General features: G+C 43.0%; 1 protein-coding gene across 1 annotated transcript; it reads left to right on the forward strand.

Moving 5' to 3' along the window:
• The first annotated feature begins 925 nt into the window (after positions 1-925).
• Positions 926-23,684, forward strand: GATA5 (GATA binding protein 5). The gene is made up of 6 exons (XM_077832137.1): positions 926-1,451; positions 5,596-5,771; positions 19,316-19,441; positions 20,796-20,883; positions 21,977-22,101; positions 23,529-23,684. The coding sequence occupies exons 1-6, from the start codon at positions 926-928 to the stop codon at positions 23,682-23,684; spliced, it is 1,197 nt and encodes a 398-aa protein (XP_077688263.1).
• The last annotated feature ends 810 nt before the right edge of the window (positions 23,685-24,494 follow it).

Consider the following 24,494-nt stretch of genomic DNA (forward strand, 5'->3'; position numbering starts at 1 on the left):
AAAAAAATCGTACTAACAAAAGTTGAGAGCATTTGTTTAAAACACTGAAGTACCCCGTTTAAAATACTGTGTTATTGTATCTAGCCTAAATGTAACTTTGGGACTTTGAGTGGCGTTTCTATAGATACTGTAAAGCAAACTCCAGAATATGTATTATCACCTGCAAAGCCAGTATTTTATATAAGTAACACTGTATATTTCAATACATATGATGCGAAATATACACAATACACATAAATTATATATGTTGCATATGATCGTGCATTTGGATATATTTGTATGTGTGCTATACTTGTATATGATCGTGCATATGTATATAATTGTATGTTTTGTATATTAGATATGTTGGATATGTGTGTTGTTTTATGCAATATAATAATACCCAATATAGTGAATTTTCTCTGTAGAGTGAATTATTATGGATAATACTGGCAAACTGAATAACTAAAAGGGGACTCAGTTCTGAAATAAAGATCTGCATCTGGCAATAATCCAAACCTTTAATTCTCACCCGGTGCTTCTTCCCATCCTCATTCGTTTCGTCGTGTTTAGCTGCGATCTCCTTCCGTGAAGACGTGTTAAAACATCCCTCCTCTTCACCAGTGTCCGTGTGGAAGGGCAGGTGCAAGAGGCTGCTGCGAACCAACACGGGTTTGGTTTTTTATGATCTAATAGTTGTGCCATTAAAAAAAAAAGTCATACCTGTCTGCTTTCATGTTTTAGGTGCCTGGAACTGTTACTGACCTGAGCCCGAACATCTGGAGACAGCTGCAAGGGAGCAGCCCGGCTTCTCATGTCAAACTCCCAGCCCTGGACATAGGAATCCTGAAGCCTCACGCCACAGAAAACTTCTGCGCCAACTGAGCGGCCGCTTTCCCCGACCCACGGCTGCCCCGGGCCTTGGTCCCACTTTGGAGGATATAAAATGTATCAGAGTTTAGCCCTAGCCCCCAACCATGGGCAATCGGCTTATTCCCACGACTCCAGCAATTTCCTGCATTCGTCGGCCAGCTCCCCGGTGTACGTGCCCACCACCCGGGTGCCCTCCATGCTGCAGACCCTGCCTTATCTGCAAGGCTGCGAGACAGCCCACCAGAGCCACCCCCTGGGCAACCACCCGGGCTGGGCGCAGACCGGCGGCGAGGCGTCGGCCTTCAACCCGAGCAGCCCTCATCCGTCTTCGGGCTTCCCCTACTCTCACAGTCCGCCCGTCAGCAACAACGCCGGCCGGGAGGGAGCCTACCAGAGCCCGCTGCTCCTGGGCAGCGGGGCCAGGGAGCAGTACGGCAATGCCTTGGTGCGCTCGGTCAATGGATCCTACTCCAGCCCCTACCCTGCCTACGTGAGCCCGGAGATGCCTCCCTCCTGGACCGCGGGACACTTTGAAAGCAGCGTCCTGCACAGTCTCCAGACGAGGCAGGCTGCCTTGCCGGGCAGGAGATCCACTTTCGGTAGGTGACCGCACCTGGGCCCTGGTGCACCGCAGAGCCCAGCCCGGCTGAGCCGCACGCGGGTCCCGGTACCTCTGCGCCCCCTTCCCGGCTCCCAGGAGCCCTCCCTTCTGGAGGCCCTGGGGTAGGTTTAACTATTTTTAAAAATGCAAATGATTTGTAAGACACCCACTTCTCTAGCAGAGGAAGACGGGGGGGGGGGGCTTGGACCCACGCCGGTTTGTTTTTCTAACCCATTGCACGTTTCCTGGGGGGGCAATCCACTTTTTGAGTGGGGTCTACCCTGTCTCCCGCTGGAGCCAATGGACGCTTCCGTGGGCAGCAGGATCCGCTCCCTATAGTGCTGCCAGGAGCCTCATGGAAACGGAAAACTGACAAAAAAGAACCCAGCGTGTTCTTGCATGGCCCGGTTCTTGTGATCAAAGTAGCTCCTGACTCTGCCCCGCTGGAGCTAATGGGACTAAATGGGGAATCAGGTAATGGGCGCAATGAGGCAGGAGAATCTGACCCCTGAGTTTGAAGTGAACCTTAAGGAAAAGATGGTTCTCTAGAAAGACCTCCTGTGTCTTTAACCCTATGAAGGGTCAGGTAGTGGAATCAGCTGTTCCCTCCCCTCTCCAGGCAGGAACTGGGTTGTTGCCACATGAATGCCAGTGTGTGTGTGTGTGTATATATATATATATAATCTCAAGAAGGGGAAAGAACACGTTTAAAAAGGAGAGTGATTTCCCTGGAGGACAGGAAAATGGAGGTAGTTTAAACGCCTTGCCCTTTACCCCAAATGATCTCTCCTTTCTACAATATCGACTCTATGCCTTCGCCTCAATACTTGCCCTTGTGTTTGAATTAGGAGAGCAGATTTATAGCTCCTTCCCTTTTAAGTAATTTATTGTGGTAAATTAGTTTATATTTGAACAGACTCTTGGTCTCCTAATTCGCCTTCACCCAAACAATTCCCCAATTGCATCAATCTGCTGCCTCTGGAGAGACAGTGAAATCTAGTCAGGCGTTGAACAATAAAACCCACTTCAATTCGTTTTTATCCACACGGAGAGCCCTTTTAAATCAAGGTCCTAGCCAACTTTCCAGCTTCTCCCCCTCCTCCCCCTGACCCTTCTCGGTCTGCTAAATAAATAGGACCAGCTCTGGTTTATAACTTATGGGTCTATTCTTCTCCTAAGATTATGTTTTGAAAAGTACTTTAAAATCCACTTCAGGATCTCATCCTTCTTATTATCTTTACTGCGGTGAATCGAATTATCTTATCTCTCTAGTAAGAACAAAGTAAACTAGGAAACATGCCTCCACTCCATGTTTCTTACGAACTTTTCCAAATTGCGGGTCCCACTTTCTTTTATTGCACGTTAAACAGCTGCTTCTTTATGATTTCTGGGAATCGTTTTTATTTGCCTTTGAAAGTAATGTACAATCTTTTTCCCCACTGCATTAGTTGGATCCCCTGATGAGTTGAATGTAATTCTTCAATGCTCCTAAAGCAAACATTAATCCCATAGAAATCACCCCAGTTTATAAACCACCCTCTTTTCTGTTGAGAGATGTGGATTCCTTGCAAAGTCATTCTCTGTGCCATGCATTGTGTATGCTACTGGCCTTCCAAAATGCAGTGTTCAAGAATCTCTTTTAGTTATTTATTTTTGCTCTTAGATCATGTGAGCGAGTGTGAAGCGCCTTAACACAACAACAATAAGTCCAAACTTTTTTTCTTTTTTAAGGATCGCTTCTTTAATAGGTCCAAAGGAGGTTAAACCAGGAGTGCATTTTGATTTGGAAAGAAAACAGGCAATTTTCAAACCGCGAAGAACAGCTTCTTCCAGAGTGGGAGGGAGGGAGTTATTTCGGGGGGGGGGGGGAAAGAGGCTTTAAATCAACTCATACTAAGACTGAAATAATAGGGGTTGCTCTGTATCGCCTGCTTGTAAAATAACTGAAGCAAAAATACATAGCTGGGAGATACACAAAGCCAGTCAGGCAAACAAAACGTTTCACTTTCCCTTCTGATTTCTGGAAGAAGGGGGTCAGATCTCACTCTGACATGTCTAGTTAAGTGCCCCATGAATATATAATATTTGGGACTTAGGGGAAAGTATACATGTGTACCCATGTGCAAAATATGGGTGTGTGTGTAAAACCCATGTCATCTTTGTGTGTGTGTGTAAAAGATGTGAATGTATGTGGGTATATACGTGTGTACACACACAGCACATTGATTTTATATTCATTTTATTTTACGTGTATGTTCTATAGCCACATAGTATGGATATGTAATCCAATTAGATGTGTGGTGTCTACAGCCATACACAACTTCAGGCTCCTCCAGCGATGGTCCTGGGAGCTGTAAGATTGACTCGAGAAAGCTGACCCCCCCCCCCCTTTTCCCCTGTGAGTCTGTCATTTGTCAGCTCGGAGCTCTAGGTGTGATTGATACCCACAGGCCAGCATCCCCCGAAGTTGTACATCAGCCATAGACATTCCACCAGGCCTTCCCCAGCCTGCTTGTCGCCACCAGTCAGCAACCAACACCATTTGATTGAAATCAGGAAAGTCTTCCAGTTCCCTCCCTCCCCCCCTCCTCCTTTTATCATCTTACAATAACATCATAGCGATCATTTATTTTTACAACCGAGCTGGGCTGCACCCGGCCCGCTTCCAGCCACATGAGAAGCGGTTTCTGGGGAGTCCGCAGGGAAATGAAATCAAATCAATCTTCATTATCGCCCCTTGTCGGGGATATTTATTTTTTTTAAAAAATCATTAAATGATACATTAAAAGGTTAAGTAAAAAAGAAAACAGGGGAGGGGCGGGGGCTTCTTTCTCCTTCTTAGCAGATCGTGGAGACAGGTTAGAGCGCTGCTAAAAGCAGGGATGGGGTGTAACTGAAATAGGTCCTTGCGAGCAGGTCCCCTCTGGTGCTTTGCAATGGAGAGAACTTGATCCTCAGCCCAGTGAAGCCGATGGGAAGGGTCCTGCTTCAGAATCCAGGCTCCCATGAGAGTCGGCAGAAAAGAACTTGGTCTGACATATTCGCCTGGATTTCTTTCTCTCTCTCTCGACCCCGCTGCGGCTGGAGTCAATGGGAGTTTTGCAGCTGACACCCCTGGGTCTGACACTTCTCGAGGGCATGAAAAGTGGGAGACCGGCTGATTGACGGGATGGGCAAACCGACCGGGCTATCTGCTGCCATCTCTGCTTAAGCAGAACTCCCCTCTTCATAGCCCTGGGACAGGGCCCTCAGCTATTTCCGCCTATGATTTATTTCATACTGGGGCAATCCAATGCAGTGCGGTGAGGAGAAATCATTGAAGTCAGTAGCAAAACTCCCTTTGACTTCCACGAGGCCAGGATTTCACGCGTGGTGTTTTCACCTGCGATCTGGAGGTGGGCAAAACTGTCAGTGACTCCAGTGGGAGTCCTGTTAGGGAGGGATCTTCCCATAACATCTTATTTCTGATCCTTATTTACCATCGCTCTCAGTCACTTCCCATGCCGGCTACCCCTCTGATACTTGTTCCCATGTAGTGATTCCCTCGCCCCACACCACACAGGGCCGTGTCCCTTCTTCCAGCGGAGTTTCTTCCCGAATCACGGTATCCGTGGCGCACTGGTGTGGTATTTTCAGTAGTGATGTTACAACTATTTGCCGTTTAGGGAAAACAAGCTGGCCGGATCCTGGTAAGCCAGAGAACACCGCACGGTCCTTTGCTGGAGCCAGGAGATGGCTGACAAAAGCCTCAAGGCTGGAGAAAAGTTCTGCAGATTCTTTGGCCGAAGAGAAGCCGGACGCCCCGGTGTGTCTGACACTTGCTGTCCCGGGGCTGTTTGCTCTTGCAAAGAATCGTATTTAGGAAAGTAGCCCGGGGGGGTGGGGGGAGGCAGTTAAAGGTAAATTTCAGCGGCACCTGAATGCGCAGCAGCCAAATGCTCTCCCACAGCGTCCCCCAGAGCAATCGGTGCTTAAAGGGCTAGGGAATGCCGTTTTGCCTTTTGTTTCTCTTAAGACAAAACTGGGTTCCTTTGAGGACAGGCGCGCTGGCTCTGCCTAGCCCGGGTCGCTTGGGATCCCCGGGGGGAAGTGACCTTGTCCGGGGAAGGGAGCGAGCGCCTAACCAGCTGCGTTTGGGTCAGTTTCAGAGTACTTGGAAGAATTCCCCGGGGATGGCCGAGAGTGTGTGAACTGCGGGGCGATGTCCACCCCGCTCTGGAGAAAGGATGGCACCGGGCACTATCTGTGCAACGCCTGCGGTCTCTATCACAAAATGAATGGCATCAACCGACCGCTCATCAAGCCACAGAAGAGGCTGGTAAGGCTGGCAGCCCCCAAACCGCCCATCTCTTTCCCCCTCTCTCCCGCAGCGCGCTAGGGAAGTGGGGGATCTGTGCCGGCGCCAGGCTCTGGCTAGAGGGGGTGGTTTGTGCGCTCCGGGGCCGGGGGGGAGAGGCGAGTGAGGTGCCTCGGAGCTTTCTTCTGGGGCTTGGAGAATTAAAGGTCTGGCCCCTGAGATGTTGCAGCTCCGAGGAATCCAGCTGAGAAGTGAACTCGTGAGTGCTAAGCAATAATCCCAGCCATATTTGTGCCGTCGGTCGCTGGCGGTCGGTCACGCATGATGATGACGATGATAATCATTGTTCATGAGTCGTTAGCTATTATTCGCTGGTGTAAAAACAGCGCGCCCACCCCACCCGCCCAGCCTGACCTGTTCAGCGGTAAAGGTGGAAGGATGAAATGACACCAGCTCGTTACAAACGGAGACTTCTGTGCAAGTTTGCAAGGAAACTAACTAGCTATTTACACAGCTACTGCAGCACTGGTGGTAGTCCTACGGGACTGATTTGAAAGGAGAGAAAGCGATAGGCTAAGAAACCAAAGGTTTACATATTTGTATGTTTCCTCGGGCAGATGATTTATCAAATCTGAATAGAGTGACATGCTCTCCCCTCAGTCGTTCCCACAAAGAGAAATCCAGTGGCTTGATTTTTACAAACATAGTCTTTGACACTGGAATACAGAGGTGTAACCCCTTAATCGAAATCTAGAGCTGAGAACAGTTGGGTGCTTTCGTTTTGCAAGGTAGGATGAAATTCGCATTGATAAGCGCGGGTTGTCTTGTCCTCTTTCCTCTCTCAGTCCACTTGCCTCGTATTTCAAACAAATGACAGGGCTTCTTGCCAGTCGGGGGGAAATCTTTAATGTTTGGGGCTGTATAAAACAGAATCTAAAGAGAGAAGCAAACTATGTCATGTCTTTTTTTGTTTTGTTTTTAATATGACCACCTTATCATTACCCGGGAACTGGCCTTTCTCTAAATATTTTTTATCCCCTCTATCAACAAAAAGTCTGTGTTTAAATTCAGGGGAAGTTATTCAATGTTCGTTTGACATATTTTGACATTGTTCTTTAAAAAGAAAAGAAAAAGCCCTGAGCTTAGTTGGGATTCTAGTGTACAGTGGCCAGTTAAAACAATATTGTGTGCGAGAGAATATTGTGTGTTTATAGTGCAGAAGAAGTGAATTTGCTTTTCATGTCAATAATAAAATTATCTTTCCAAAGTTTTGCCTCTTGAGGCCCCTGAAATTTTCTGCTATAATGCCTAGCAAAAAAACACACACCATATTTTGGAAGGCTACCAAAGATAGATTAAAATGATCTATAGAGTGTCTGATTGACCCTCTGTTGGGTTTTTGATCACTTTGAGTGTATTTTATTGGGATAAATACATGCGGGCACATGTATGCATTGCTCTCTTAGAGGTAAGGAGTAGACAACTAAGAATCTACCAAAGGAAAATACAGCCAGGTTAGCTAGAGAATAAAAAAATAGATATTAATGGGAATAAAGGCTCAATGTCATGGGACTGTATTTACATTTAAATGCTAAGATGAGTAGCTGTGGTTTTCTGCCTCCAGTGTATAAGGACCCCTTCCAATGACAGGCAGAGATCTATTAGGACCCTCCTAGTTACTTAACTTGCTTGTTATTGAATGCAGGAATTCACAGCTCCAGACACATTGGTGGATACAGGCTGATCAATTACAAACATGTATGAACGCTGAGGATATTTTTAATATTGCTCTCAAACAGGAAAGGCCTGGTTCTGGGCCTAGAGCTCTAAGTGTGCATATCACCGGTCCAAAGCTCCTTGTGTGCATTTCTGGGTTTGCAGAAAAGTTTTCCCATGTAGGCTCCCCAAGAAAGAGGTTTGAGTTCTGCCCTTCACGCAGGTCACCAGCTCCCACCTTCCTGTGATGCTTCCACAGTGCTGAAGTCAGTGGGTGTGTTGTTTGAGCGTGGCTCTGCGAAGAGGCTGGTCAGAAATCATGGCTACCGCGGTGTGAACTGAGAGGAGCCTTTTTTCAAGCGAGCACCATAAAAACATGGGCAGTAGAGTGTTTACCGGATGCGTGGGCCCCGTACAAAGTCAGGAACCACTTTGACAGCTTGTGGCTGAGGGATGTTTAAATTAGCCAGCTGAAAAATGCAACTGGGGAGTTACTAGTGGTGTGGCATGTGCCTGTCCTTGTGAAAACCTTGACCAAAACAAAGGCATTGCCTGTTGGACACTAGCTATTTGTGTGTTCAGTGGAGGGGCTGATCTTGCAATTCTGATTCAGGGGAATGAATAGCCTGTGCTCAAGGATAAAATGCCTACGATTTCAATTTAGGACCAGACCCAACTCCCATTAAAGACCATCAGGCCTTTAATAGATTGAAATAATGAGTATATCTTAACAATTACTCTCCATAGTGTAAATGCCCTCAGGACATTAAATTAAATTAAATGACATGCTACTAAGCAGTATTTTCAGATTAAATGTGCCTCACCATTTCCAACCATTTCGATGATCACAAACACATAGAATAGGCATAGTATCAGGTTAATATATAGTAGTGCATGCATCTAGACAGACAAGCTGATTATCTATCTACTAGAATGCATGTTATCACCTCTTTCTAATTTACTTTTTAGGCTGGGCTGAATATGGAACAACAAGTTAACACTGATCTAGCCTTACTTCTTTGAAGTCAATGGGAGCTTTGCCACTGATTTAAATGGGAGCATAATTGTCCCCGGTTATATAAATACTGTAGGCTGGAATCTCATACAGTCACTGGTGCATTTCTGGCTGTCGGCATTGGCTGAAGGATAGGTTATGGTTACTGTGTTCATTAGTTGCTGTATCTTTTCAGATTAAAATATTAATCTTACAGGTATTATACATTGGATTCCATCACAGTTGGATCTCCTTGCAAGGGGGAGAAGGTGTGTCTTTTTCATGTAAATTCACCTTTGATATTTGATTTTAGTTGTAAAAAGTTTCACCTTTTCACACTGCAGTGATTGGAAACAGAGCTCAGGGCTCGATCCCTCAAACTCTTAATCAGTCAAGTCCTCCCACCAAAATTAGGGAATATCACACCAGTAAATATAAAGTTTCAGTTGGAAATAGATTTTTTTGCAAGAGCTTAGGGTATGAATGCTAATGTAAAATTCCTAATTTTTACACGTATGTCTCCAAAAAGCTGCAAAGACATTTGCACTTTAACTGTGTACGTAATCTGTGCATGTGTGTAAAGTAAAGCCTGTGTGCAAGTGTGTGCAGAATTAGGGTTTATCGATAAATAATTTGGTGAAGACCCTAGTAGTTTGGTATTAAAGATACTGTTATAGATATAATGTAACAATATGAATAGGATACTACACTCATTACTCAGGTAAAACTCTCATTGGATGTCAATGGACAGCTTTGACCAAGAATTTACAGGATCAGATCCATATAGCTCAGGGATCCCTAAGGAGCCCATTTTCCTTTGCATGATGATAAGTCTTACTGAGGTCACTATGCAGGGACTTTGGCTTTTAACAGAATACTTCTATGAACAATTACAATCTCTGTGCAACATTTGTGCTCAGTGTAAATTGTCTGTTTTCTGTCATATTGCCTTTGAAGCTTTGTTTATAAGTTATCTAGGCAGATGAGATTTGTTTTAAAATTAAAACTAACATGTATCAGTTAAACTGATTTAGAAGTCTAGTGCCAATTTTTAATAAGATTTTTAATGGATTCCAACTTCTTATTATAACCAATTTCTTAAGAAAAACAACTGTTTTAAAATGTAATTCTTCTGTCCGCCTTGCTGTGTTTTGCTTTCTGGTATTTATTGATATCTTCAAAGTCAGTTACTGGAAATAGTAAAGATGCTTGTGTCTGAATTAGAGCGGGGCAGGAACTGGATTTTCGGTTTCACAGAAAATTCCGTGATTTCAGTTCTTCCCATTCCAAAATGGAACAAACCCCCCAAAATGTGAAATTTCCCATTAAATGAACATTTAAAAACATTAATTTCAGGTGAATGAAAATGTTTCGTTTTGATAAAAATGAAATATTTCCTTCTAATTTTGCTTTTTTACATTACACATAATGTAATATCAAAACAAAATGTTGTTTCAAACCAGGAAATTAAAATGTTCCATTCTCAAAATGGAACATTTTGCCATCATCAGAATGCTCCATCCCATTATTTTAAAACATAATTTCATTAAAATCCACACGTTTCCCCGGAACGTTTTGCTTTCAGTGAATCAGCATTTTCTGATGGAAAAACATTCTGTCAGAAAACTTCCAACCAGCTGTAATGTGAATAGTGTCTGTATACTGGGGCAGATTCTGATCTCAGGTATACTGATGTAAATCCAGAGCAACTCCACTGATTTTGAAGACCTTTTTTGTTGAGAGAACTGTGTAACTGACTTCACAGCAGATGTTTCTCAGAGTCCTTTCAATACATATAGCAGATGAAATGGAGACAAATAGGTTGCACCATTATTAAGGGTTCATAGAGTTAGGGAAGGCTAACTCTCACACCTTCCCACTTGTGTACTATGTCCAGGCTGCCTAAGGATGCCAGGGCTATTTCCTATGCTGCAGGGGGTTAGGCCTGATCACTGATCACCCATCCTTTATGCAACAGCCTCATCGGTAGAGCTGGTCAAAAATTTTCTGATGCTATGGTTTTCCATTGGAAAATGATGATTCAACAAAATCTAAACCATTTCACTAGAATGTATCAATTTCACCAAAAAATCCAGTAGGAAATCATCAAAATGCTTCATTTTGACAATTATATACTAGCATATAGTTGAAATGATAAAGTCAAAAAAAATTTCGATCTTATCAAAACTAAAGGGTTCAGTAAGGTTGAAATGAAATATCTCAGAATATTTTGTGATATGAACATTCAGAGATTTAGACTTTTTGTCCTGATTTGAGACAAAACCAAATTAAAAATCCCAGAATTTCCCATGGGATGGAAATTCAATTTTTCAACCAGCTCTCCCCATAAGAGGAAAAATGATCAAGTTAGGGATGGTTTCAGAGCTCAGTCCCACTTATTGCATGTTCTGAGCTCAAAACACAGATGTGTAACAGCCATTTGATATGTCCAGCATCACTTACCTACCATAATCCTCCACCCCAGATCAGGAGGAACTGTTGTTAGGTTGTTATTACTGATGGTATTTCCAAGCTGGGGGATGTAATGTATTTACATATGTATATATTCAAAGCTCCAGGCCTTGCCACATTGGGATATGCTACTAAGGTATTTTGTTGAAGTATTAGGACTTATTCATTGTAGGGGCTTTCCTGGTACAGGCCATCTGCCTAGCACTGGGGAATCATTACTGACTAAATACTTTAAATTGCCAGTTTTTAGAGCTGTAACAGCTAGGACTGACAAATGGAACTAATCTAATGTTTAGATAAACCCTGATGTGTACAAGCAATCTTTCTTCTGACCAGCCCCAAATCTCAAGCTGTAGAGGTCTACGGCCATGTGCAAATGGTACTGCACGCAGGCCAGGTGTGTGTCTTAGGCCTTGTCTACACTACAGGGGAAATTCGATCTAAGCTACGCAATGTCGACAGGAGATGCTCTCCCATCGACTCCCCCTACCCTTCTCGATCCGGTGGAGTTCAGGAGGCGACAGGAGAGCAATCTGTGGTCGATTAAGCGGGTCTTCATTAGATCTGCTAAATCGACCACTGATGCATCAATCGCCGCTCGTTGATCCCCCGGTAGACAAGTGTAGACAAGCCCTTAGCCTGTCTGGCAAGCTCTCACACAGCTCCTCTCCCTCACTCCCACATCCCAAAGACTCCCTTTATCAGACACACGCATGCATAGCCTCTCATTTTTAGAGTCCAGGCAGTATCCTATTCACGTCAACATTCACGACCATGTGAAGGATTTTCTCTGGCCATGGCAGGCCCTGGTAGGGACAGGGTTTTACACCTATAAGGTCTGATTTGTCATCCATTGAAGTCAATGGCAAAGTTCTTATTAATTTAAGCACTGCGGGATCAAGCTCCTAGTGAAGCGAACCTCGTGCATCTCTGCAGTTTCGGACACTTGAAAACACAAGCTGCTCATGACAGCTGCTCTTTTTGCTGCAGCGATTCCTAGTGCATTTTTCTCCAGCTGAAGTCAACAGGAATCTTGGCTGAGCAAGGAGGCTACTACAGACTAATATCATTTGGATTTGTCAGGAAAATAAATGGTCAGGTTTGATATATTTACATTTTAACGAGCCACTGAGCATGTAACACCCATTCCTCAGAGGGCTATACATGGCCAGTAACTATTTTTCATAATTTTTAAGCAATTATTCACACACGATTCAATGCTGTGAGCTGGAAAGCGAAAACATTGGGACCAGCTCCTGTAATCAACTCCATGTAGGCAGACACTTGTACCCACCTGGAGGCCTGTGAACCAAAGTATCTGATTGCAAGATCAGGGCCTGGTCTATGGAAACTCACAACTCACATTATTTACTTATTCCCATAATGTAAGAACTAGCGGCCACCGAATCAAATTAATGGGTAGCAGGTTTAAAACAAATAAAAGGATGTTCTTCTTCACTCAGCGCACAGTCAACCTGTGGAACTCCTTGCCTGAGGAGGTTGTGAGGCTAGGACTATTACAGGGTTTAAAAGAGAACTGGATAAATCCATGGATGTTAAGTCATTAATGGGTATTAACCAGGATGGGTAAGGAATGGTGTCCCTAGCCTCTGTTTGTCAGAGGGTGGAGATGGATGGCAGGAGAGAGATCACTTGATCATTACCTGTTAGGTTCACTCCCCCTGGGGCACCTGGCATTGGCCACTGTTGGCAGACAGGATACTGGGCTGGATGGATCTTTGGTCTGACCCAGTATGGCCATTCTTATGTTCTTATGTACAATTCGCATTGACTTCAGTGGGAGTCCCCTGCACAGTGCTTTGGCCCTAAGGGGGCAGATTTTCAGAGGGACTTAGCTCCCATTTAGGCACTGGAAGTGCCTTTCAGGGTAATTCAGGCACGCAGCGCTTTTTTGAAAATCAAGCCATTAGCGTCACAATGGGAGCTGATTGGCACTGAGCACTGGAAAATCTAGCCCTTAATGTCAGATTCACACTGGCATTTTTTTACTGGTATTTGAATCCTGTCATCATACAAAAAACTGGTTGTTCTGGTGATTTAAAAACAAAGTGACTGGCCCTTCAGCAGGCCGATAGCTGGACGACCACTTCCTGCTGCAGTTACGAAATCCAGTCTCCAAATGGGGAAATGGCTCTGCCAGCATGCAACAAGCCAGTCTCTTGTCTCCATAAGCAAGATCACTTGAAAAAAGAATTCGGTTCTGCTCCCATTCAATCAGTAGCAAAACTCTCATTGTCTTCACTGGAGTCAGGATCAGGACCACCTGGGAAACCGGTTTCAACCCCAAGGAATAAGGCAGAAGTGGGAGGCCAAAAAGGGGTGAAACTGAGGATGGCTGTGCTCTGGTTCTAAGGGCATGTCTACACTATAGCCGCTTCAACGGCACAGTTACGACGCTGCAGCCGTGCCACTGTAGCGTGGACACTTCCTTCGAGGATGGAAGGTTTTTTTCCCCATCCATGTAGTTAATCCACCCCTCAAAAGGAGGTAGCTAGGTTGACTGAAGAATTATTCCATCAAACTAGCCATGTCTACACAGGGGATTATGTCAACCTAACTACATTACTCAGCAGGACATAACATTTTTCACAGCCCTGAGCGACATAGCTAGGTTGATCTAACCTCTAAGAATAAACCAGGCCTAAGGAGCCCAGTATTGCCATCCCTATGTAACAGACCTTCCACTGATATAAGCTCTGTGGAAATGTGTCCTAAGCAATTGTTAACAACACTGAGTCTACATTAGTTTACATTAGTTACCAATAGTTGAGTAAAGGGAGCTGGAGTGAGCTCTCAGTACACTCCAGGAAAAGGACCCATGTCTTCTTGTCCAGTTTATCCCTGTTGTTTTCCCTTTGTTCCTATTTAAAGTCTCACAACAGGCTTGGTCCTTGTGGTTGTTGTTGTTTAATTAACTTTGAAATATCTGAGCTGAACAAATTCCACAAGGATTAATTTTTAAGATGCATGTTGCCATCCTAGGTCTGATTTCCCCCTGCCCTCCATAAAACCATTGTTTAAACCCCCAAAGCTTTAAAAAAAAAAAAAAAAAAAAAGTCGAGCTTCATTTGCTTTGATTTTTCTAAGTCTTAGACTTTAAAAAAAAAAAAAAGTTTTCTGCACAGAAATTTTCTGAGCAATATCCCTGCGTACAGTCTTCACTAGTTGGTTGGTAGTAAAAGAGTGCTGTACTTGAACCAGTGAATTCAATGAAACACTAAAGTCTCGTTAAGATGAGGAACCGTTGAATTACACTCCCTTACAGTGCATAGAAATATATACTTTGTAGTAAAATAATGCTCTGTTCTCTTTATCTTATGAGCTTCATTCTGTAACCAGCCTAGACAGATATTTCACTATGTATTATTTTGCCTGCTGGGTATGCTGCTTTTACTATGCAAAATTGCATTAAAATAAAAGGCATATTTTGCACTAGAGATTTCAATGTGACTGCACAGTAGTACAGCAGGAACGATACTTAGCAGTTCTGTATACAGCAGTGTAGTCATGTATATGAAGTTACGGTAAGTAAGAATAATACAGTTGCTAGCCCCTTTTATACGATACGGCAATGTTCTGTAAGCAGCAGTTTTGCGACATATCCTTTTTTATCTTTGACATGAACAGAATGCAACCCTATTGATTTCCATAGAAAGCTATATTACTTAATGATGGGCTGGGACGGAATTTTGTTTTATAGAGCATCTTTCATAGTCAAGATATCTTGAAGCACTTTACAAAATAATAAATTAGGCCCTGATCCTGAAAGCACATGTAATTGTGCATACATGAGTAGTCCCATTGATTTTAATATTAAGCTAATGCAGAAGTTGTGATGCTGTCCCACAGCTAACAAGCAGCTCGGAGCCCTGGCTCAAGCCGAAGCCCCGGAATCCCTGAAGCAGGATTCTCGGCCTAGGTGGAGGAATCTCTGTCTCTCCAGCAGGGCACAATCCTGCAGCACGCTCAGGACACGCCTGATATCTGTCAGTCCCCACAGCAGAAAGGCTGGATGCAGGCCTCTCTCTAATAATGCAGTTTTGGGTTGACCAAAACTATTTGCAAATCCAAGTCAAATTTGGTGAACAGTTTCACCCAAAAAAAGAAACAGAGAATTTTTCCCCCGAAAAGTCAAACTGTCTTGTTTTGACATTTTCAAAATAAAATAGGATCTTTTGTTTAGAAATGTAGCTAGATTTTTTAAAAAGGGTAAAAACACCCAAAATGAAACAAAACAAAATGGGGGAGGGGAGAATTGGTTTTGGTCAAATGAAACAAAATATTTTTCAGATTCTTTTGGTTTGGCTGCCAAACCAAAAAAAATCAATTCTCTGATGGCTCTATTCTTAACTTGGTTCTTATTCAGTGAAAACATCCACTAATTGTAAGATTGGGCCCTTTCTGAGGAATCAACTATTTTCCAAGTTACTGAGGTTGTAATTTTTTTTTTTTAAGGCAAACATAGAACTTTCCACTGCACGGTGGCACAGAAATATACCACATGGTTACTGCAGCACCTCATGAAATAATTTTGGTAGAGCATGAATATCCACATGGATATGTTCCATGCAAGTTATTGCACTGTTAGCAAAAAAACCCAACAAAGAACAAAAAAGGAATTAAAATGATTAAATTGTTCTTATAATAAGAACAATGTTCTCATGAAAATCTATAACACCAATCACATTCTGAGCTGAGAAAGCATGTTCATTCGATAGAGAGGTTTCAGAAAAGAGTAACTATAGCCATTATTTAACTCTTCGTGCGTAGGTAATGCCACTTATAACATCCTTTGAGGACCTTGACTTGGGGTTTGAGCTTAAATACCATGTTAACTGATGGGTATCTAGATCTGTGCAAAATGTATGGTGTGTTTTGATTTACTATTTCATTGGTTTCAGTTCATGTGATTTCCCACCCCTTGAGTTTTAGGCTCATTTGAAGCTAGAATGGCAAAGGAACTCAAATTAATAATCCCCAGCTCTTATATAGCGTTTTTCATCAGCAGATTTCAGACTTGTGTGTTTTGCAACACTCTGCCTTGTGTCTGGGTTTGTATGGTTTCATGAGACATCTCAGTGATCCAGATTTCAGAGGTTTCACAAAGGTTCATTTGACCAAGAAGACCTACCATTTGCCCACCTGTAGCAAACTGTCTAATGACCCCGTTCCCCAACAGTCATGCCCATCTAAAGTGGCAACAAGTTTTGATGAGATGTTCTGGGGGTTCAAAGGTATTTTCTATGAAACGCCTCTGCTTTCATTTCCATGTTCTGAGTTTCTGATGGCTTTGTGGTTTTCTTCAAACAGTCAGCCAGCTCCACAGAGAGACCATCCTCTGTTAATTCTGAGTTTCTTGGGTCAGTAGCTCTGTTAGACCTTCATGTAGCTAACTTTAGCATACATTTTATTAAATATGCTCAGACGAATGATTCCAAGAGCTTTATCAGCAGCAGTTGGCTGTCAAGTGCAGCCCATGAAGGGCTTTTTGTTTAAGTGTATGCTACATTTATATAAATAAACACTGGAGTACAATGTTGAAGTCAACAACTTCCTAGACAAGGTCAGAATGCTACAATGGCGGACTTTGCATTGGGGGTGGGGAAGGGCAAGAACGCTCTTTCTTTTAAGTAAACTGCTGGGAAATTAGTAATAACATTTTGTACCTTTTGTCCTTCAGTAAGCAAAAGTAGCCTTGACTGTGTCTTTCTTGCTGCAGTGGAAAGTTAAATCACAATGGGCAACTTCAGAGAATGTTTAAAGTTTTTTAGACCCAGTGTTTTGGTAACCCTGGGCCTGATCACGCTCCCAGTGACTTCCCTAGGAGAAGGAGATGGTTCCATGGTCTGTAAAATTATTTGAAACAACAGTGTATTAAAACTATCTTATAGTTGGTTCTGAAATGCCGTCAGTTACATATTACTCACTCTTCTGTCACAAAACTGCTAGGTGACTGATGATGCAAAGATTACAGAGTAGGAAGGATTTTCTACTGAGTTAGGCACTGAACTGGAACTGAGGAGATGTGGTTTCTATTCCCAGCTCAGCCCCTGACTTGTCTACATGGTGCTTTAGTCCACACAAGAGGGTGTAACTTTTAGTCTGTGCTAGGCTGTCACACACTAAATGACTCGGGTGGACCCTGCTGGTGTACACTAATGTAGTACAGTTTGAAATGGGACCACATTAATGTGCACCAGGGAAATTTTAGTGCACACCAGCACGGTCTACACGGGCCATTTAGTGCACGATACCCTAGCACAGCCTAAAATTTACCCCCGTATGGTGTGGACTAGAGTGCTGTGTAGACAAACCCTTTGTGTCTGACCTTGGAGAAGTCATTTAATCTACCATATGTCCCAGTTCCCCATTTGTTTAGTGGAAATAGCACTTTCCTGTCTCGCAGTGTTGGGGAGAGAATAAAATCCATTAGTGATTTGAGGCCCTCAAATACGAGGGTGATGAAGGCTGTAGAAGTATCTAGATAGGAAGACCACTTTGGTGCCAGGCCTAGTATTGGAATTCAGTGGTCAGGAGCACAATTTCAGCAAGTCTGACCTCGTGTCATGAGACCTGCTTGATCATCCGGGGCGGTGGGTCCAGCCTCTCAGGTAGTACTGGATAGGTTATCCTGCTATAACACTTAAGGGTGGTACTTTCCAAAGGTCTCAGCACTGGCCTTACTCTACATCCAGTCAGTGGTAGAAGTCCCCCAGTCTTCAGCGGGGACAGCTAGGCCAAAACCAAGCACTTTGTAAACCCTCCTCTTAATACCAGATGTGGTCCTTACGACTGTGAGTAGGCCCATTGGCTTGCAGTATGTGCTGCTTCCATGGGACTATTGATGATAGGAGAGACTATGGGACTGTTTTCAGGCTGGGTTGTGCCAATTCTGCAAGGTGCTGATCTCCTTCTTCTCTAGCTGAGTTACCTGAGGATGCTCAGCTCGACACAAGATGTGAGCTAGGTAAATGGGGCCCGATAGCAGTTAAGGAGGCATATGTGAGGGCAGGATTTTGCCCGGGTTAGCTATACCAGGTTAGCTATACCAGGTATATCCATGACCCCATCCCTCCTGCTCAGGACAGAAATTGCTAGGGAAAGATTTTGAACATCATCAGATTCTTTTCTGTGCAAAAGTTAATCCGCTTGCATCTCAGGGTTATGTTTTGGCAGGTTGTTTTTTGAAAAATAAATAATGTATAAAGGAATATAATGATCTGCAACAAGTTGCTGAAGCTGCTTCACTTAGCAACCAGTGACTCAAAGAGCTTTCTGTCACTTTGCCCTCCCTGTCTTCCGAAACTCAAATCTGATCTGCACTTAACAACTAACCTTGTAAAACGTTTCATTTTTATTCCTTCTCCCCTTACCCAATTTATCACAATGCTTAGTAATGATGTGACGCAATAATGGGAAAACAAAACAGATGTGGAATTCTTTGTTACTTGCATCACCCAACATCTATCTCCGTGATGAATTGACATTTTTGTCCCCAGGCTGAAGAACATCACTCAAACACCTGAATGTGGCGATAGTCCATGATATTAAATATGGCACCAGTATCTTTACACTTACTGAAGACTCCTGTTCAAATAGTTGGAATGCCTAGCGCTAAGAGACATTAAAATGAAACGCCCATAAGTTGACAAGCTAAAACCCTGTGTTGAGAGCTCTGAATTTCCCACTAGCTGAGAACACGATTGACAGAGACAGGCCTGCTGCTTCTACAAAGTGTTTCTGCTTCCAGCTAAAGAAACATTAGCTTTGGGACTTGTCCTGAAGTCAAGCCACCCACAAAAATTGGAATTAATTAGTGTTTGGAAAGTGCTTTGGGCTCTTTAGATGAGAGGCGGGAGATGCAGGAAGTGCAAAGGATCATTCTTTTTTTATGAACCCGTTCCAAGCCCAAACACCACTGATGATTTACACCAGAGATCAGTCTGGCCCCCATTAACTTTAACAGTTAATTTAAATCAACAGCATTTTTCTATGGAGTTCGCAAAATTTCTGCTTTCAAAACATGGATAATAATTCTTATAAGACTCGTCTCCCTCCGAGTGGATCACTTGGAAATTATCGCACCATGTTATGAAATATTATTTCTCGGAACATATTTGTCTAACATTAGTGGAAGGGATTAAAAGGATGTTTGCAAGGTTTATCAAGCTCCATAAAAGAACGTTTGCAAATCAAATGAGCTCACTGGACGGCTATTTCTTTGATGTGAATTTTGTTATCTTGTGCATTTAGTCAGCATTTTTCATCGTCCAGGAAATCAGTGTAATTTGAGATTTTTCCTTTTCCCCCTGCATGCAAACTCTTACTTTTCTTTTTTTCATGTGTGTGGGGTTTTTTTTAGTCTTCATCGAGACGCGCTGGCCTTTGTTGCACTAACTGTCACACAACTAATACTACCCTCTGGAGACGGAATGCAGAAGGAGAGCCAGTCTGCAATGCCTGTGGATTATACATGAAACTCCATGGGGTAAGGCGCTAATTTATCCTCCATAGGAAACCATATTGTCTTTAATCATTTCCCACCAGGTTTAAAATATCCTGCCTTCACTTCCTATTGGAAGGGGCAGCTTTATCCAGTCCAAGAATTGGAAAGAATTCAGAAAAGAGCTAAAGGAATGATCTAAGTCTGGAAAACACGTCTTATAGTGAGGGACTTAAGAAACTCAGTCTGTTTCATTTATCAAAGAGAAAGTTAAAAGGTGATTTTTATCACTCTCTACAAGAACATACATGGGGAAGACATTTCTGATAGTAGATGGCTCTTTAACCTAGCAGGAAAAGGCATAATGAAATTCAGTGGTTAGGAGCAGAAGCTAGATAAATTCAGACTGGAAATAATGTGCACGTTTAACGGTGATGATAATTAACTATTGGAACAATTTACCTGTGGACATGGTGGATTCTCCATCACTTGAAGTCTTTAATTCAAGGTTTGCTGTCTTTCTAAAAGATCTGCTGTAAATCAAACAGAAGTTATGGGCCTGATGCAGAAATTACTGGGTGAGGTTCTCTAGCCTGTGTGATGCAGGAGGTCAGAGTAGATGGTTATAACAGACCCTTCTGGCCTTAAAATCTACTCATTTTAAAGGCGGCAATACGTCTTTCCTTTCCATTATCTCAGGGGCACAAGTGTGATTCTGTTTCTGCTAACATTTTAATATGAATGTAGTAGATAAGAAAGATGTGATTGCTAGCCTGGAGTTCCCTGTTTCCATAGAACAGGTACCTCCAAGGTAGCAGCAGGGCAAACTTTCCCAGACCAGGACTATGCACCTGCCCAGACCTGGCAGGGGCATGTCTAGAGGAGACAGGATGGTTTAGTCTCCACGCCCATTCGATTCTTGGTTTCTAGTAAGAAGGGCAGTTAGCACCAAGTTGTGGAGGTGGTTTGATGATGTTTATCCACTCAGGGCAGGAACCTCTAGTGAATTGTCCATAGGCCACAAAGCAGACTTTGTGCTTCAGCCTGGGCCAATTTGAGCCAGTGCCCTAGAGGTTAACATCTCCCTATCCCATGACCATTCCCTGGGAGACATCCAGTGCCCCACACACGGGTGTAATTTAATAAGACACGGTTGCAAAGGTCACTAATAAATCAGGAAAAGGAAAATAGGAAATAATGGAAAAGAACAAAATTTGTGTGAAAGCCTCAACTGTTCAGCCTTATACATCTTCCAGCCAAGGCCTGTTGTGGAGAAAAATAGCACTTAGTGAAGGACAAGGTCTTTGCATGAGCTACAGTATGTAAATATAAAAGTAACACACATGGCAGAGCTCAGTACAATACACTATTAATGATTCCAAACTTTGTGGGTGTCAAGGTGCCACGACCTCTGGCAATGAAAAAGGAAAGCATCCAGACAAGGAAAAGGAAGCCTAAAAACATTACCAAAGGCAAAACCTCAACAGGTATGGTTCTTTTATTATTCCTCCCTATGGCTTAGACTCTAAGTAGGGCCTAGTGTTGTCAGTGATTCTACAGCTATGGAATTGGCTAAAAAGTTAATTCCTGCTACAGAATACGCCTGCAGAATCTAATCTTTCCTACAAGAAAACAGAGTGTCTTTTAGTCTTTATGACTGGAAAGAAAACCCTGCAGATGCGAGCTGATGCAGTGTTGTTTCCCTGAGACTCAGACGAGAGTCCCATTCTTCTCATTGGGGTGTCCACTCATGTTGGTGATGTAAACGGCAGTGCTGTTAGCTATCTCACTGCTGGGCATTTTAGAAGACACATGCAGACACTGCATCCCTGGCTTTTGGATGGATGGAGTATATAGGGGTGGGAGCAGTAGGGCAGCCGGATATTTTCAAGAGTTGCTGGGGCAGAGGGAGGTAGGAAAGGTTAAGAGAGGATTTAAAAAATTCCCCTCAGAAGCACTTGAGAGAGATCTTGTCAATTTCACTATACGCCTCCATGCTGCGCAAAGGGTTCTTGAACTGCAACTTCAGCAGCAAGGATGTAACTGGTGTAAAGGGGAAAGGTGGGGGCCGGGAATGCCTCAGATGGTCTGCTGAGCCAGGGAGGGGAGTGCCTTGTGTTGCACTCAGCAGCAACCCTCTTGCTGGTTTAAGAGTGGGGCTGATGGACTCTGAAACCATTCCAGCCCTCTTCAGTCAAATGCATGATGAGAGCCAGGCTGTGGGGCCTTTAGTGTGATGGGTGTTAAGGTGGGGAGCAAATGAGTGGACTCGTCTCAGGGCTCTGACAGGAAGGGCCACCCAGGAAGAATAACGTTCATGTCTATCACGTGTCTCCCTCCCTCCCAAGTACCTCTAGCGTGTCACTTACCAATCAGTTCTGTTTTTTCCATGTTTTATCTGAGAAACAAACAAACAAACAAACTACCACACAAAAAGTACTCTCATGTTTCAACAATGCCATGAGATAGGAGATTCTCCCCTAAAAAAGTTCAGGGAGCTATTAAAATATAAATGACTGTTTCTCTGAGAACTGACTTATGTGTCTGCTACTTTATCAACTGGTAACCGTTATCTTTCAGGGTCTACAACTTCAGCCACTAACTCCCCTTCTTCCATTACAAACTCGGACAGCACCGTCACTTTAAAAACCGAACCCAATGTGACATCACAGTACCCAGGACAAACCATAGTGTCAGTCTCCCAGGTAAAGCTTGAGATCAGAGGGCTATTTGTATTTGTTCACATTGATTTTTTTGACTAGCCGGTACCGGACTAAGTAGTTTAACTATCTGTTGCTCCAACAAGCCAGTTTCATAATTAGACTCTCCCATCCACACCTCAACCTGTCTTCTACCCCTAAACGCACCTTTTGCTCTGAAAACTATTAGGCATAGATATAAAGGGTGGCCACAAGTTTTATAATTTGCATAGAGTCCAGTTCTACCCTGCTACAGAGTACACAGCTTCAACTTGCACTGATGGCAATGGGCATTATGTCCATGTAGCTGGGCTTGATTCTGATCTTGCTCTGTTGTAAATCAGGAATAACACAATGGAGTCAATTGAAAACCAGTGTAAGTGAGATTAGGAACTTGCAGAGTTCTTGACAGCTTTCTAATCAGACAGGTATATACTTACCTGTATGGCATTTTCTTTATTGTTCTGCTGGCAATTAGAGGTGTATCTAACACTCATGAAAGTGCAGCGCAAAGAGTGTTCTCTAGAGATCATTGGGTGTCAGACCCATTTCCTGTCTCACGAGTTTGTCTGGATGGGTTGCATTGGGTGCACGGATTGGTGCTTTGTTTATCTGATGGAAGAGATGGCTCTAAATCAAAATGTTCTGACTATGCATCGTCTTTATATTGGGCCTAACCAAGCCTCTGAATCTGAATATGTCTGAATTTAAGGGAAGTTCCGACTGAGATCCCAACTGTGAGACTTGGTGCCCTCTCTAGTTTATAGTAGAGGTTCTTGGTTGACATTGATAAATTTGATTGGTGTTATGGTTATAAAGAACATACATATGCCCAGAGATCTCCAAACTGGACACATTCAATCTATCAATCAATCAATCAATCAATCAGTAGAGCCAGGTATAGCACAGGCTTCTTCCAGAGAGCTCTGCTATGGCACTTTAGTCTTAGAATGAAGCAATCCTCTTGTCTAGTTCTGGGGTTCTCTTGAGCATACAATTCTGCTAGGGTCTAATCTATCATATTCATAATCTGTCATATTCATACTACTAAATTATGACAAATCTGACTATTCTTTTGCTAATGACATGGTGCGAGTAATGGGTTTATCTTACATTCCCTTCATTCAGAATTGGAACACTGTCAGCTAAATTGCTGGGGTTTTCAATAGAGCCTAAGGAAGATAGGCATCGAATTCCCATTACATTTCAATGGAAGTCAGACACCCAACTCCGTTAGGTTTCTTCAGAAATCCCATCCTAAGTGATTAGCTAGACGATTTTAGAGCTCGATTATTGCATCACTGATCAAAGACAAATACAAATAAATAAAAGTAACTGTAACTCAGTGTTCTCATTTTGAAACTTCTGCTTTAAATATATATTAAAATACATCTGTGGCTTTGTAATAATTCTCCTTATCGTAATCTTCATAGGCTCAAAGCCAGTCGGATGACACACTGGCCAGCGGCCATTCTGAGTTCAAATTTGAACCTGAGGATTACGCCTTCACTTCTGCTACCATGACTCAACAGTCAGGACTAAGCATTCCCCTCCGTCAGGACTCTTGGTGTGCACTGGCATTGGCCTAGAAAGAAGGCTTCCAATAAAACACTCTGGACCAACCTTTCTACCTTCCCAACTAACGGATAAGAGGCAAAAGAAATGGCTGCCTTAGAGCTTTGGGACTGAAAGGTTTCAAATAGTCCATATATGATTCTATGTTCAAAGACAGATTTCTCTCAGAGGCTGGAAGTGAAAGCTTAGAAAATGTTGGCTATACTTGGCCAAGTTCATTCTTCCTGACTGACTTGTTCTGTGGTACTCACGCCTCTAAAAGCTTTCACTCTGCAGAACTGAACTGGAGATGCCTCCCCAAAGCAAAAGAAAAGGGGATGTCTCTCTTTTCATGAGGAATCCTTTATCTTCCTGAGACGAAACAAATAAATACATCCCAGAATCTATGTTTATTCACGATTATTTCTCCCTTCTCTGACTCTTCTGTGTGCAATTTCTTCCACTTTCCAAAAGACTGTGATAATATAGCACCAAGTAACTTAATTCTATTAACACGTAAACTGTGTTGCCTTCCTTATGTTTACTGGCCACGGCAGGAAAGGAAAAAAAGACCCTGTTGTTTTAAACGTATGCTGTTTTATATTAAAAACAATCATCTCTATAGAGCATTCGCTTCTGAAGCATTTAGTCTCTCAACACTGATCCCATGAGTCATTCATGACATAAACACGCTGCTCTTCCAGTTCTATATCCAAAGAAAGAATTTCTTTTTCTTTTTAGGCAAACCATGTGACAAAAATGGTCAAAAAAGATTCCGATAATAAAATAAAAGAAACCTTTGAAATGTCCTTTTTCTTTTGGGTTATTTTGTTGTCGTTTCCAGT

The sequence above is a fragment of the Eretmochelys imbricata genome, chromosome 13 (genome assembly GCF_965152235.1).
Source record: "Eretmochelys imbricata isolate rEreImb1 chromosome 13, rEreImb1.hap1, whole genome shotgun sequence".
NCBI classification, from domain to species: Eukaryota; Metazoa; Chordata; order Testudines; family Cheloniidae; genus Eretmochelys; species Eretmochelys imbricata.